This window comes from Brachycentrus maculatus, unplaced genomic scaffold (genome assembly GCF_059751285.1).
Source record: "Brachycentrus maculatus isolate JH-2025_06_01 unplaced genomic scaffold, ASM5975128v1 h1tg000086l, whole genome shotgun sequence".
Taxonomy (NCBI): Eukaryota; Metazoa; Arthropoda; class Insecta; order Trichoptera; family Brachycentridae; genus Brachycentrus; species Brachycentrus maculatus.
Genome location: NW_028280840.1, coordinates 749,949 through 764,082, shown reverse-complemented (window position 1 = coordinate 764,082; position 14,134 = coordinate 749,949). Strand labels below are relative to the sequence as shown.

The following is a 14,134-nucleotide window of genomic DNA, read 5'->3' as shown; positions in this document are numbered from 1 at the left end:
TAATATCTAAAATTATTGATATTTTTCAGTTGTGGTATTTGAGCCAATTTTTGCACCACTACTACACATGCACATTTTTATGACTTTTTTCTAAAGGCATTCATCTTATAAAACATTCTTTAGATATTACTACCCTAACTCATCGTGCACCTTGCACTAGCATTTATTTATGTGGTTCTATTTTTGTTTAGTTGTTAAGTTATTGGGAGATTTGTTCCATATTTTAATAAGATTATGCGTAACATATCTCGTATGTGCTCGGTTTAAACTACAGCACGATAGTTTCACTCGATAGAAAGGATTATTATGCAGCATCATTCCCGTAAAAATATATACTTTATCTGTAATGTATAGGATTACAAATCCTGAAATAGGCAGTTACTTATTTTATATTGTACTTATTTTTTATATATAGTATTTATTTTTTATTTATAATTTGTAGGTATTTTAATTTAACGTTAATGATTAGTACATATTTCAATTATCAGGTGTTCTTATATTAGTTGAGCTGAGTCGGTTGCGATCCTGTAGCTAGAGTCACGGTTAGTTTTAACCCCCACTCTGCCACAACTTGATTCCTGTTTTCAAACACAAGCCACTAAGGCTTACCTGAAAATAGTATGAAATTGAAATATTTGTGTATATCTTAAGAATACAAATATTTCTTCATAAAACCTTTACATACATATTAAAATTGCTTCAGCAGATAATATTAAAATTAATTTATTTAATACAGGTATGTTTATTTTGGTGCAGGCTTTTTTTTTAAATATATTGAAATGTAATTTAATTGATTTTATTTAACAGACATCCAACCTACTCGTTTAATCGTTCTTAATTTTGGACATAACTATTTTAAAATAGATGAATTTAAAATGAGTCCTCTCTATCGCTCATGATAAAGCAATATCTTGTAAACCGTTAAGTAAAACCTTTACAGGGAAGGCAAAAATCTGAATATATTTTTGTGTAATTATCAATATAAATAATATGCATAATAATATTTTAAAAAATTAAATTAAATTTTATTACTAAATATAACACATGTATAAGAAATGTAAAACGTTAGATACATTTTGTTATATAACATTACAAAATTATATTTATTATTGGAAGGATACACAATTGCGCAGTCTTTGAAAAAACTTAGGAAACAACCTAATAATAATAAAAGTTAAATTTGAAATCTTCTTGGTATGTAACTATAAATATGATGTTCTGCATCGCAGTATTACACATAAAGCAGGGCCTGTCCATAGCCATGAATAATTTGAGCTCTCCTCATGAAGCGATTTGACTCATAATGAATGTATGAAAAAAGTATGAAAGTTTTGTTCTAAGTGCCTTAGTATTGTGATTAACTTGGGGAATCAACAATATCATGCGCAACACATTTTTGCGGACCATTTATGATTCAAACGCACTTAATTATTGTTATATACATATATATTTAGAACCTTGACTGAGAATTTACAACCTTTGATAAAGCTGTTATTCAAGATAATGTAGTACTTAATACAAATAATTATTCCAAGTATTTATTAGAAGTATCCATTTATATTAAGAAAAATGTAGCTAAAATATAATTTTTGTAGTGCTTTTTATTTTATATTGTATTCACTATCACTATCATTACCTAACTTGATATTTTTCTGGCAAACATGCATCGGTTTGACCTTCGTACTCTAGGAAGGAAGGGAAATATAAATAAATATTGCAACATGTTATTTTTAAATGTATGTCTACTGTCTAAATATTAAATGTGATCTAAAGTAATCCATGCAATAACACAAAAGTATCGCAAATTTTTATGTTTTCCTTTTATTAAACTCTGTATCTTCTGAAATCTAAGTACGGAAATTTTATAAGTCCTTCATACTTCCCTCCCTATCATTTCTTTTTTAAGATCCCACTATGACCTAAAGTAAAACATTTTACAAAACTATAAAAAATATATTCGTATATTATGTCAAAATATAATATTTTTAAATCACACCCTTGGATATCTTAAAGGTTTATTAAAATATTAGGTACTGAATCTTAATTCCTGAGAAGTGAAACTTCCATATTAAAATTGCTCTAAAAAACATTCCCCATTTGCTTGTTGACTTTTAATTCCCACAACTAAAATATCCTTAATCAAAAATTTTATCAAAGAAAATTCATTCATATATTTTAGTACATATATTATTTCCAGAATATTCTTAACTATGTTCTTAAGTTTTATAGATATTACCTGCATATGTTGACAGTCCCTGCATAACTTGGTACTTCAAATCTAATTTTTCAGGATAATTGTTTGATGTAAAATTCTCATACAAAATTACCATATTTTGTCGTCTCATTACATCTTTCTATTTTATAATTATTTGGTATGTATTCGTAATTTTTTAAATTTTGTACTGCGGAGGAATTTCATAAGAAAATGCATTCTCTAGATGTCAAGGGTTTACGTAGGGACTGTCGTTTTGAAAGATACTGTACTTACACAAATATATATTTATTCATTGATTGTGATCTTTAAAAGCTATAATGTATTTTACAGCAGCTAAAATATATGTATATTTTCTTTTATACATTGTGGTTTAGATGATATTATTCTGAAATATTTCTCAAATGTGTTATTTATTTTATGATTTGAATTTATTTTAAATCTCGTGCCTTTTAAGGTTTAAGCCTGGTTGCTACGCATGTGTATGGTTTATAAGTGAAACTTATTATAACCACCATGTAAGCAGAAATGTCCATACTTCAATTGTAAATCATCCGTCCACAGATTTTTATTTTTACGTACTTAAGATGTTATTTATATTTTATGTAATGTTATGTATATTGTAACTAAATAAATATATTTTCATGAAATTTAAATTGTTTATTTATCACATTATTTCCACACCCACAAATTATTTTCATTTTTAAGTAGCCATTCATTTGGTATATATTACAAGTGGCGTCTACAGAGTTTTGAACGGGGGCTGTGCCAAACCTTAAAAAAAATATGTGTAAAAAAACTCGTCAGAAAACTACCCCTTAGCAGTGTTAAAATCCACCACATAACAATAATTTTATATACACCACTTCAAATAACCGCTTTGTTTATGAATATTACAAGGCAAGTACTGCATATTTAACTAATATAAATAGGCTCTGAATGTTTGTAGATCTTTGCAATAATTAATTTATTTTGATCAATTCTTTATATAACGTGAGTAAGGTGGAGTTAGTACTACTATGTGGCATATAGAACGCATGCGGTACTACTTATATGCCTATATGGAAGCATGCCACTGCATACCATAAGTGGTCGTAATTTACACAAGAAGACTTTTAAATCGAAGGACACATACAAAATATTATTTTAGTGTCTGAGTGGGTATAATAGGTGTATGTTTATTATAGTATAAACAACAATTGTGCATCAAATAATTCAACTTCTGATCAATGAAAGATTGCCTGTGGCATTAAAATTACATATTTTACACACTATTATTGATATGGATATCAGGATATTAAAAAAATGTTAACGATATCACAGAAAACATTTTATTCAAATTTAATCATAAGTGCCATTTGGAATAAGTTAAGAATTACATAATTGTTACATTTATACAAAAATAAATATTAAATATCAGTACCAAATAATTTATAATCACATATAAGAGTGGAATTGATTGATCAAACTTTTAGAAATCTGTTGTAATTTAAAGCCTATTGAAAAAATATTTAAAGAAACATATTTTTTATGGGAAATGAAATTATAACACAAAATACATCACATTGAACTCCAAGATTTTTAATTAACAGAATTATTTAATAACGCTATGTATCTGTTTGTTTTTAATGATTGCCATAGAAATAGTTGACATTTCACTTTACCAAAGACGGTAATATTAAACTTCTGCCAAAACTATTTAATTGGATTATGCCACACTAGCCGTGATTGGTGAAAACTGACAAAAATAAATGAATTCCCAAATTGTGTATATATATATATATATATATATATATATTAAAAAATAAAGGAAATATTAGTGTTTTTATGTTGTATAAAATATTTAAATTTAATACTTAAATAGTATTTTATTGAAATTGTAACTTTTAGAAAATATAAAACAGTAAAAATATAAACAATAAATTGTAGAAACAAAAAAGGTGTTTGCGAAGTGACAATTCAATAGAATCAAGAAAATACTATAATCATTTCGTAGGGTGGGTATATTAAGATGAAGCACTATAAAAAATGCTCCGCTTTTCTTTTTAAAATCAGAAAAATCACACTGTAAAATCGTATAAAGCGACTATTCTATTTTCCTTACTTTGTGTTGGAAGTATAAGAATATTATTGTGTAAACGATGATACAACAACCAAATTATGTACTAACATTTTCCGAATTGTAGGGGAGAGGAACAAAAATATACTTTAAAAAAAGAAAATAAATTTTTGATAGATGACCAATAAAATTTTTATTGGTAATAAATGAGAAACAATTGAAATTCGTCCTAGGTAAACACATATCCTAGGTCTATGTGGATTACTGCCAATCCATATTTTATACTGAATTCATGTTGTTTTTAAATTTTATTATTGCAGTATTGTTCCTTACATCTTATTGGATGTTCCTTAATGTTCTACACACACACACAACCAATTAAACATATGTTTAAAACAGAATCTAACTAAAAAGCTGATATATTCGGGGTTTTATCGTCAGAAATGAATTGCATTAAAAAAAAAATCTATATGTTGGATCAGACAATTTGGTTGTTAATCATCTATATCTCTTAGGATAAATACTAACTCTGGTTTACCTATCACTAATTTATTAATTGCGCATTATATTTAATCAATAAATAAAAAAATTTCCTAGTACATTTTTCTATTAATTATATCATTTTGTCAAGTAAAATCCCTTTTAGATCCGATGTGAAGGAAACTACAAGCAAATAAACATTGTGGCATATTCAGATATTATCAAACCTGTTCGAGTTGATGTTATATAAATTAAAACTATTAAGGTACAACCTTTAATTTTCACAATAATGATCACAAATGGCAGGTTCCAATATCATAACAACTTTAAACCAGAAATTTGTTTTAAAAAGGACCTGTTTACTAGTCCATATATCGGATCATTTCCAAAGGGATATACTAGACACAATTTAAAATTAGACCTATATTAAATTATGTTTAGTGAAGACAGAATGAACTCGGGGAAAATTAGAAATTTTGATTCCCCCGTCCTATTCTATTCTAGGTGGCTGCCAGCACCAGGCAAGGCTCATGACACGACTACAACCTGTGTAGATCCACAGGTCCCTGTTAGTCAATCACCTCCCGTCTTAATTTTATGGTAAAAATTACTGAAAACTTTTTTAGTTTTCAAATTCTCAAAATACCAAAGGCAAGCTGACTTTAAAAATAGGTGACCTACATTTAGTGTTCATAAAAATATATAATACCTATTATGTATGCCTACATGCATTTAAGAAGACATTGGATTTTTTTAGAATAACAATCTTATGAAAATTGCATTTCCCTACCAACAATGTCTTTGCATTGTATTAATGTGTTCAATCTTATAAAAAATGTATTTCTCTACCAAAAATGTCTTTGCGCATTGTATTTATCTTGTGATACAAGGACTCTATCGTTTTCTGACATTACATGTGTAGAGCATTACATAACATATTACTGACATTTACTGACATTACATAAAATTAAAAGCGAGTTTTTTTGGATAATGCTCGAATAGGACAGATATATCCTGCAGAAGCATGACTTAATTTGGAAGGGGATATATTTTGATAAAGTTCGATCAAATTTGTCCACATAAAACGTACTTTGAACAGTTGAAAGCAAAAGCTGATGAAATAATATATGAGTACGTTTTACATTAACTACAAAGCAATAATAGATTTATATATTTTTTTAAATATAATTAGATAATATAATCAGCGATGATTTATTTAGTATTTGTTGTCTATAAAATTGTTTAATTTACAATAAATAATATTTAAATGTTCCATCTGTAATGTAACAAGATCCAACATTCGATTCCTGACAAAGTCAACATAAAATTTAACTAATAATACTTTACACGTTATCCTTGTACTGGAATCTGATAAAACTGATTGTTTTCATATAATTTATGATGCATTAGTGCATTTCAATATTTAGTAGGGATAAGACGAAAATAAAATAGTGTCTAATTAACTATTCAGTAATGGTAGTTTAAGGGGAACTGGTATCTTTTTCACTCAAGTTTTGAACTGGAATGAGCTTCATGTAACTCATTATGATCTCCTTGACTGTGAACTAAATCTTTAATATTTTTCAATGATGCTTTCTGCATTTCACGATCTTCCATTGTAAAAATACTTTCCTATAAAATAAAAATTATTAACATTTTAAAAACTTTAGTTAATGTGTGTGTGCGTGTGTGTGTTTTTCGACTACGTACCTTAACTTCTTTAGTGGAAAATTCATCTAATCTGTCAAAAATTACTCCATGTAGTCCTAACCTTTTAAGGTGCTCTATAGTATCTTTAGAGTTATTATCATCTCCCCAACAAAATATAATTAATCCAGCATCGATCACTGATTTCACCTAGAAATTCAAACAGAAAAAATACAACAAATATTATTTACCCACTGTGTAACCATCACAATTTATGTATACGTACTACACTTTATGACTACAGCGGACCTTACAATCCTTATTTCAAGTATTTAGTATTAGTATTAATAGAAAATTAGCGCAGCATAGTAACGAAAGCTATTCTGCACTAATTTTCACATTACAAGAGCAAATGCAAAAAAGTCCGTTAATAGCTTGAGTCATTTACTTATTCATCAGTCACAGCAAACTATCACTCCTAATTCTAGCATTGAAGATTAAAACGAAGAACCAAACCTTTTGAACGACATTTACATTTTAAAGCAAAGGAAAAAATAACGGTATCTGCATTGATACCTATTTTTAAAAAACTCTTCTTTTAAATATCTATACATCACAAAACTTACTAAAATGAACTTCTAAGCAAATGAATTAAATGAAAGTGATGAATGAAATGTTTGATTTTTTTAGTTTTTCTTATGAAAAATAAATTATGTGCTAAAGAGTATGATTTCCCATGGTTTACGGACTATAATATGCTTTTTTTCGCCTTCGAAATTCGGGTGCGTCTTATACTCAAAATTAATGTAAAAATATCCAATATATGATTTAAAATTCCAGTATTGAAAATGGCATTTATTCTATGGCAACATCGTAGTGATGGAAATTGTACAATTAAAAAAAACTAGTCCACCACACATGCAACTACAATTGTTTGTACACTAATGCAATGTTTTCTGAGGCGAACACCCTCCACTCCAACGTTCCAATCCCAAAATTCTTTTTTTTAAGATTTTTTTGTCTGGTTTTGCAGTCAATAACAATACAATTGGTAAAAGCATTATTTTTTCAAAAATTTGCTTAAAAATTAAGGTTTGTCTAGTTGTCTGTAAAATACCGTACATGATTTCGTAAAAGTTGTATCATGTGTGAGGGAATTGTTTTGTTCTGTAGGGGTTTATTGTAATTTGAAATTATTGTTACCTGGTTAGAATCGCGCAACAGGTCCTCAGTGTGAACCACTATTCCCAGAAGCCGGGCATTGAGAGCGTGTTGCACCGCATCCTGAATACTGTTACATCGTAGGTCACGCAACCTGGGGTACTTCACGGTCACTCCTTGTGTCAAAAACATTGTAGGATACACATTCTGCTTTAATCTGAGCATCGTACATACATCGGGATGAAAACAAGAAAAAAATATCATTCGTTCAGTGCTCGATTTCAATACAACTTCAAGAATCTAAAAAGGTTAAACACTGATTTAATTAAAATTAAAAGTAAAAGTAAAAGTGTATTTTAATATTCTCAATTTAAATTATTCTATATTTTGAATCAGCAAAAACCGAGACATTTTATTTTTAATTTTTTTGGTTTTAATTCGTAATTTTTGTGTTTGGGAAAGTAACGGCTAAAAGGTATTTTTAACATAGGTATCGAATAGTTACCTAATCTGTTATTGAACTTACTTTATCAAGATATAAATTTAAATCGATCGGATTACGAACATCCGCACTTCCATCTTCAAGTTTCAAATTCCATTTAATTTCAATATTGAAACCAACATTTGGATCAATAACTTCTAAAACTTCAGATAATAATGGAAAAGGTTGATGATCTGGTAAATCTTCGTCAAAAAATTTGGCCTCTTTATTTCGTCCTTCTTGTATGTGGTAAACCTATGAAAATTGTAAAAAAGCTTGATAATAAACTAAGAAGCCATTTAGCCATAAGAAAAGTAAAGCAAGAACACAATAAATTTGATAAAATCAATCACATCAGGTACCTACCTGTTTGTGTATGTATGCATATTTGAAAAAAAAATCTATTTTTATTAGATGTCTGAAAAAGTGCGTTTTTTAAGTACGCTATAATATTTTACAGCTAACGACACTAAAACATTTAAAGTACGCTATAACATTTGATGTAGTCTTCATAAAAAGGTGTCGAAAAAGATCAATAATGCCCAGCACTTAAACACTTGAACTTAGAAGCTTGGCATACATGTACAACCGGATAAAGGCATTTGTGGAACGACAACTATAAAGATTACTCCGGACAAGTACCTAAAGTGCAGGACTTTCATATAATCAATAATCAAGTACTTCAAACTAATGAAGGCCCTAATGCACCTTGGATGCGGATGAGGAAAGAATATTTTTTCCATGCAATAAAAAAAATTGTGTATATTTATAGATTTTGAATTCATAAAAAAACCTGTGTACAATTAACACACTACGGACGGAAAGGTATTTTTACCCAATCAGTCGATTGATGCTTTGGGCTGCCTTTCCTTCATGTGAAGGGTATTTTTACCTTCTGCGCCGGCCTCATTTTAAAGTCAGAATAGAAGGAATTACATATTTAATGTTTTTACATAAATATTATGTACCAATCTCTTTGTTAAGGTTTTAACTATGTACATAATTATCTAATCCCGTCGCCAGCAGTCCACAGGCGTAAAAAACACCTGCCCGATGTGTGTTAATATTTTATCCGTGAAATACTCAAGGAATAGAAAAATTAGTGTCTATTCAAATTATTTGATGTTTCAGGTTTTTAGTCATTATTTTTTTTTAAAAATAACATTGGGCGATTCAAACCTGCCGATGGACACTAGTACTGCAAATTTTTAAAAATTAAATAGAATTTTTTTTTAATGGTCAATTTAATCATACGTTAGGTAAGATTTGTGTCTCATTGAGTAACATGCCCATCGGAAGGTTAAATATGTGTAAGTGAGAATGCCAACAAAAATGTTATTTGTAATTATTTTTAAATACTAAAATGTACAAAATAATAATATATTTTAGAACATAATTATGAATGATAAACATTATATACAAAACTTATATATTAATTAAAGAATGTTTATGTCAAAATGAAAATACATACATGAATAAAATTAATAATATGTCAATAAACCTTCAATTTCTGTAATTGTTCCAGAGTTAGATCCATCATGGGTATTTCAAGCATCTCTGAATATTCTGGTTGTTTTTTAGCTTTAGGTGCAATGCATACATTAAAATCATGATACAGAACAGGAACAAGATCCTTGCTTAGTTGAACATCAAACTCTAGTAAATCGGCACCACTTGCTGCTGCATGTTTAAGAGATGCTATTGTATTTTCCCGTATTGCTGCACTCCTATAAATAATTTTGGGATAACATTTTAAAAGATGCATACAGCATAGAGGACGTAAAAAAAATTAAGTTCTTCCTACTTTTTAAACAAAACAATGTTTTAGAACATTGATGCATGATGAAATGGCATTATGTGGAGACCAACCCAAATCTGAAAGTTTTAGTTAACACCACGGCTTAGTGTAGTTTAGGGGGAAATGATAAGAATAACTGATTTATACAAGGGATTTTTATAACATTAGATGACAAGGAGATCTATCACATACATAAATACATATAAGTATGGCCGGGCTCTTACACTTTACACAATGGATAAGCCTGTGAAACAAAACGCTAGATTCAGCTTGAATGGTGAGTGTTTCGTAAACAGTCTGTTTTCAAGTACGATGTGCCAATGAATGTTAAAGGTCTTATGACCCATAGACAGAGGAAATGGGCCCATACCAAGCGGACTATTTGGCAACTACAAGCAGTGCGAAGAGCTAAGGAACGCACCATGCTTGACATCTTTATCCAGGACCGAATCAGAAATGTGTGGATTCAGAGGAGAAATGTTGGCGACGTAGCGCATGTAGTTGCTCAAAAAAGATGGGAGTGGTGGGCCAGACGAAAATAGGAGGTAGGGAAGAAAAGTTCTAGAATGGTGGCCAAGAACCGGACGCAGAAACTTTGGATTTGAGTAAATGAAGGTCTGGACCCGTGAGAAGTGGCTGCAATGAAAGAGGCCTATACCCGGCAGTGTGTGGATGCAAGTTGAGAGATAGGAAGATTCCTCATGGGCGTATTGACATTTACATATTGTTGGCTTAAAGGTAAAACCACAGGTGGGCTGATAATTAGTGTAATTAGTGTATCAGCCGGTGGCAAATCCCTCGCAATAACTTTAAACCAATTTGAGTGTGTTTTGACACTCAAAATCAAATGCAAGTCTTTCCAGAGCACCATGCAATAAATCAAACAGATTCATAATACATTTTCATCTTACTGACAAATGTGCCATCAAATTAATGTTAATTGACACAAATTAAAATTATTTATATAAAAATACATTAAAAAATTACAAAATTGTATTTGATAAATTAGAATGAAGTAGAATTTTAGACGAGAAACTTTGAACTGAATTGGAGATAGTGTGTTTGCCAATAAATATAACTAAATAAATTAGAAGAATATCATACTCTTTTGTTTTAAAGCTGCATCCTGTACCTCGGTGACCCACGTCCAGTCCAGTCCAAGACTTACTCCAGTGACTTGAATAGGATACCTTCATATCACACAGAGTAGTAACCATAGGTCTTATGACTAAAGATTCTACATTTAACATTCCGATCAAGCTATTCTTGGCAACAGACATGATGGGAAGTTGAAACAATCCTTCCGAGTCCCGTAAAACATTAGCCAAAAGGTAACTAAATCCAAAGTGAATGGGAATGGCGGAATCACACATATAGAAGTCAAGTAAGTAGGTCACATCTTGAGTGTTAGGCACGGTTATGTTAAATATTACAAAATCGTTCACGTCAACGACGCAGCCAAAAGTATCTTGAGGTTTAAATAAGGTATGAATATCACCAAGTACAGCGACTTCTACAATAATATTATTGAGAGGTTCGACATTTTCAAAGTCTACAGATTCTTCGGCCAGTACAGTATTTGACGGGTTGACATTGAAGTCTGATTTCAAAGGAACTAGTTTTACACTCCATGTTCCTGGAGATACTGAATTGAATATAAACGGATTGCTATGAAATTTCAATTGGATAATGGAACCAGTTGTCAGCCATCCTTTGTCCACGTTTCGTTTTCCATTGTACATTCCAAAGAGATCTGGTTCTGCTGATACAGGTTGTATACACTTTTTACTAATAATTCGGGGACTAATGTGGGTCTCCCATTGACGTATGAGCACTTGACTGTGGTCAGCAGAAAGTAAACAAGCGCAGTAACGAAAGCGAACCTCACTGTCAAATGGAATTTCTATTGTAGTTGACCAAAAAGAGGAATCCTCTTCTTTCGTTAATATGACGACTTTATCATGACACCAATTGCCCAATTCGGTACAATTGCCTGATACGCATATAATTTCCGATTTATTTATATTCGGAGCGAAAACTTTAAAGATCCAATTTCTTTTCGGAACATTTTTTTCCAACTCAATAACTCTTTTTTCTGTTATATGATCCATTTTCACTTGGAAACTAATTTACGTCACGATACAACGAGAAAATTTACTGCGTGATCTGACTGCATGAGTATAAACACTTTCAAATAGTACGATAAATATATAAAACCCCATGTGAGACTGTGAGAAAATGACGGATATATTTAAAACCAACTCTAAAATTATAAATAAAAGAGTAAAAATAAATACTATAATTTAATACGAAATTACAGATCGCAACTCGACATCAGCTGTCAAGTTGCGTCGAGTCAAACGTCAATGGATACGTCAAACATTATATATATATATAGGTACTAATACAAACATTATATACGCCAAAAGATACGGAGACCACAAACTACAAAATAGTACCTACTCTACTATTTACGGATTTTGTGTATCCATAGACAAATAGGATGTAACGATTTGATGATGGAATAATTATTCCGAAACCGGTAGTCACAAAGCAAATGATAAATAATAAGGAGAGTAGTGTATGTTCGTAGGCGCACTTCTTGTTATGGTTACACATCAACTATCCGAATTCGATTTCGAATCGCCACACAACGTAGGAAAAATGATAACACCACAGCTGTTTTCTGTGATGTAACTGAGATCTTGCATGCTCGCATCTTTAAAACGAATGTGGCTAAGCTGTCGAGTCTAAGGACTAGGTGGAAGTATTAGAAGAGGACTTGCAACGTAGGACGGAGCACCTTCTGGATGACTTGTAATTTGTTTATGTGAGTGGAGGCCACGTAATCCCAGATGAACGCGACGTATGTCAGGATAAGTTGGGTTATTGTTTTGTACAAATGCAATTTATTGCCGGTCGTGAGTTTGCTATTTCTTCCGAGAACAGGGAAAAGAGCCGAAAAGGAACCCGGAGGCAGAATTGATTTTACTTTCGCTACAGCGTTTCCGTGTTTATTCGGGGCCATGGGATGAATTGCCCAAATGTCACTAGATTGGGAGGAGCTCGCGGTCCTCCGCCAGTGAAAAGTGTATTTTTTTAATTTCTGACTTCATGACTATGAAATTTCATAGTTAAAAAAAATTCACTCATGTTATGTCAATGTCTATCTGTAAATATTTACAGAGACATTGCAGGTACGACTTTGAAATCTAGTTACAGCTTATACAACACCGCTCATCATGACCCTACTTAAGCTTCAACTTTATCTGTTTTTATAACCTTTAACTACTTCTGAGTGGATTTACTCATTATATTTAAAGTTACAAAAATTAAATGTAATTTATAAGTGAAAATTTTAGGCAAAAGCCATTTTAGGCATTTTACGCTTATTTTTATACACGAAAAACATTTATTTTGGACGAATCAGTTATATACACCCCCTAATAGTCCGATGCCAGCCAACGAGAGGGCGAGTCCGCCCGAGATGGAGGCGTTGTCTCCATAGCCGAAAAAGGCCTTTTGTTGGGAGACAACTATCCTACTTGCATACTTACATTACAACACATTTTCGGTGTAACCTTCATAGGCGATGTCTTTACGTCTTTTTCCTTTCAAAAAAAATATTCGCACTTTAAATCAGCGGTATACATAAGCATAAGTACGTTACCCAAATATATGCATTTGGGTACGTTATTTAAATTTTTTTAATAAAAAACGTTTTTCAAATATTGGTTATTTATTAGTTTATATTTCATGGCACTTATTTTATAAAACAAGAAAAATGTTCAGAAGTCTTAATGGCTAATTACACATTACGTTTTACTTTAGTTAATAAAAAGTACAGTAGGGTGAAAGAGTATCCACACAGAAATTAGATAGCGATTTACAAAACAATGGCGATATTTACACTCAATGAAAGCCACCCGTAAAGGCAAAAAGTGTGCATATTTATATATCTTTTTAATACTTTAAATAAAATGGAAGGTGTCAATAAACCAAAAAATTAAAATAAAACATTGAGGTATACTTCCGCATAAACAATTTATTTATGTATTAAACTTCTTGTACAATTATATGTAAATTAGCGGGCTCATCGCTACAAAGAAATATCTTGTAACTAATCATAAACAGACTAGTGAAAGTGGTCAAGATGTGTAACTTTTAAAAGCTGTTTTAAGTAAGTGGACAGATAAATGTGCACAAATAAATGAGAGCTACATGAAAAAACGAAAATTATGATAACTTACAATGAGAAACTTAAAATAATTATATGCTTAAAATAATAATATATGT

At 30.6% G+C, this 14,134-nt stretch overlaps 1 protein-coding gene across 1 annotated transcript; it reads right to left on the bottom strand.

Annotated features, from left to right (window-relative positions):
* Positions 1-6,123: 6,123 nt before the first annotated feature.
* LOC148310854 (glycerophosphocholine phosphodiesterase GPCPD1) lies at positions 6,124-12,231 on the bottom strand. Its single transcript, XM_088257660.1, has 6 exons — positions 10,943-12,231; positions 9,542-9,767; positions 8,086-8,295; positions 7,602-7,859; positions 6,462-6,608; positions 6,124-6,383 (listed from the first exon to the last, which is right to left on the bottom strand). The coding sequence occupies exons 1-6, from the start codon at positions 11,947-11,949 to the stop codon at positions 6,255-6,257; spliced, it is 1,977 nt and encodes a 658-aa protein (XP_088113786.1). The 5' UTR covers positions 11,950-12,231; the 3' UTR covers positions 6,124-6,254.
* Between the last annotated feature and the right edge of the window lie 1,903 nt (positions 12,232-14,134).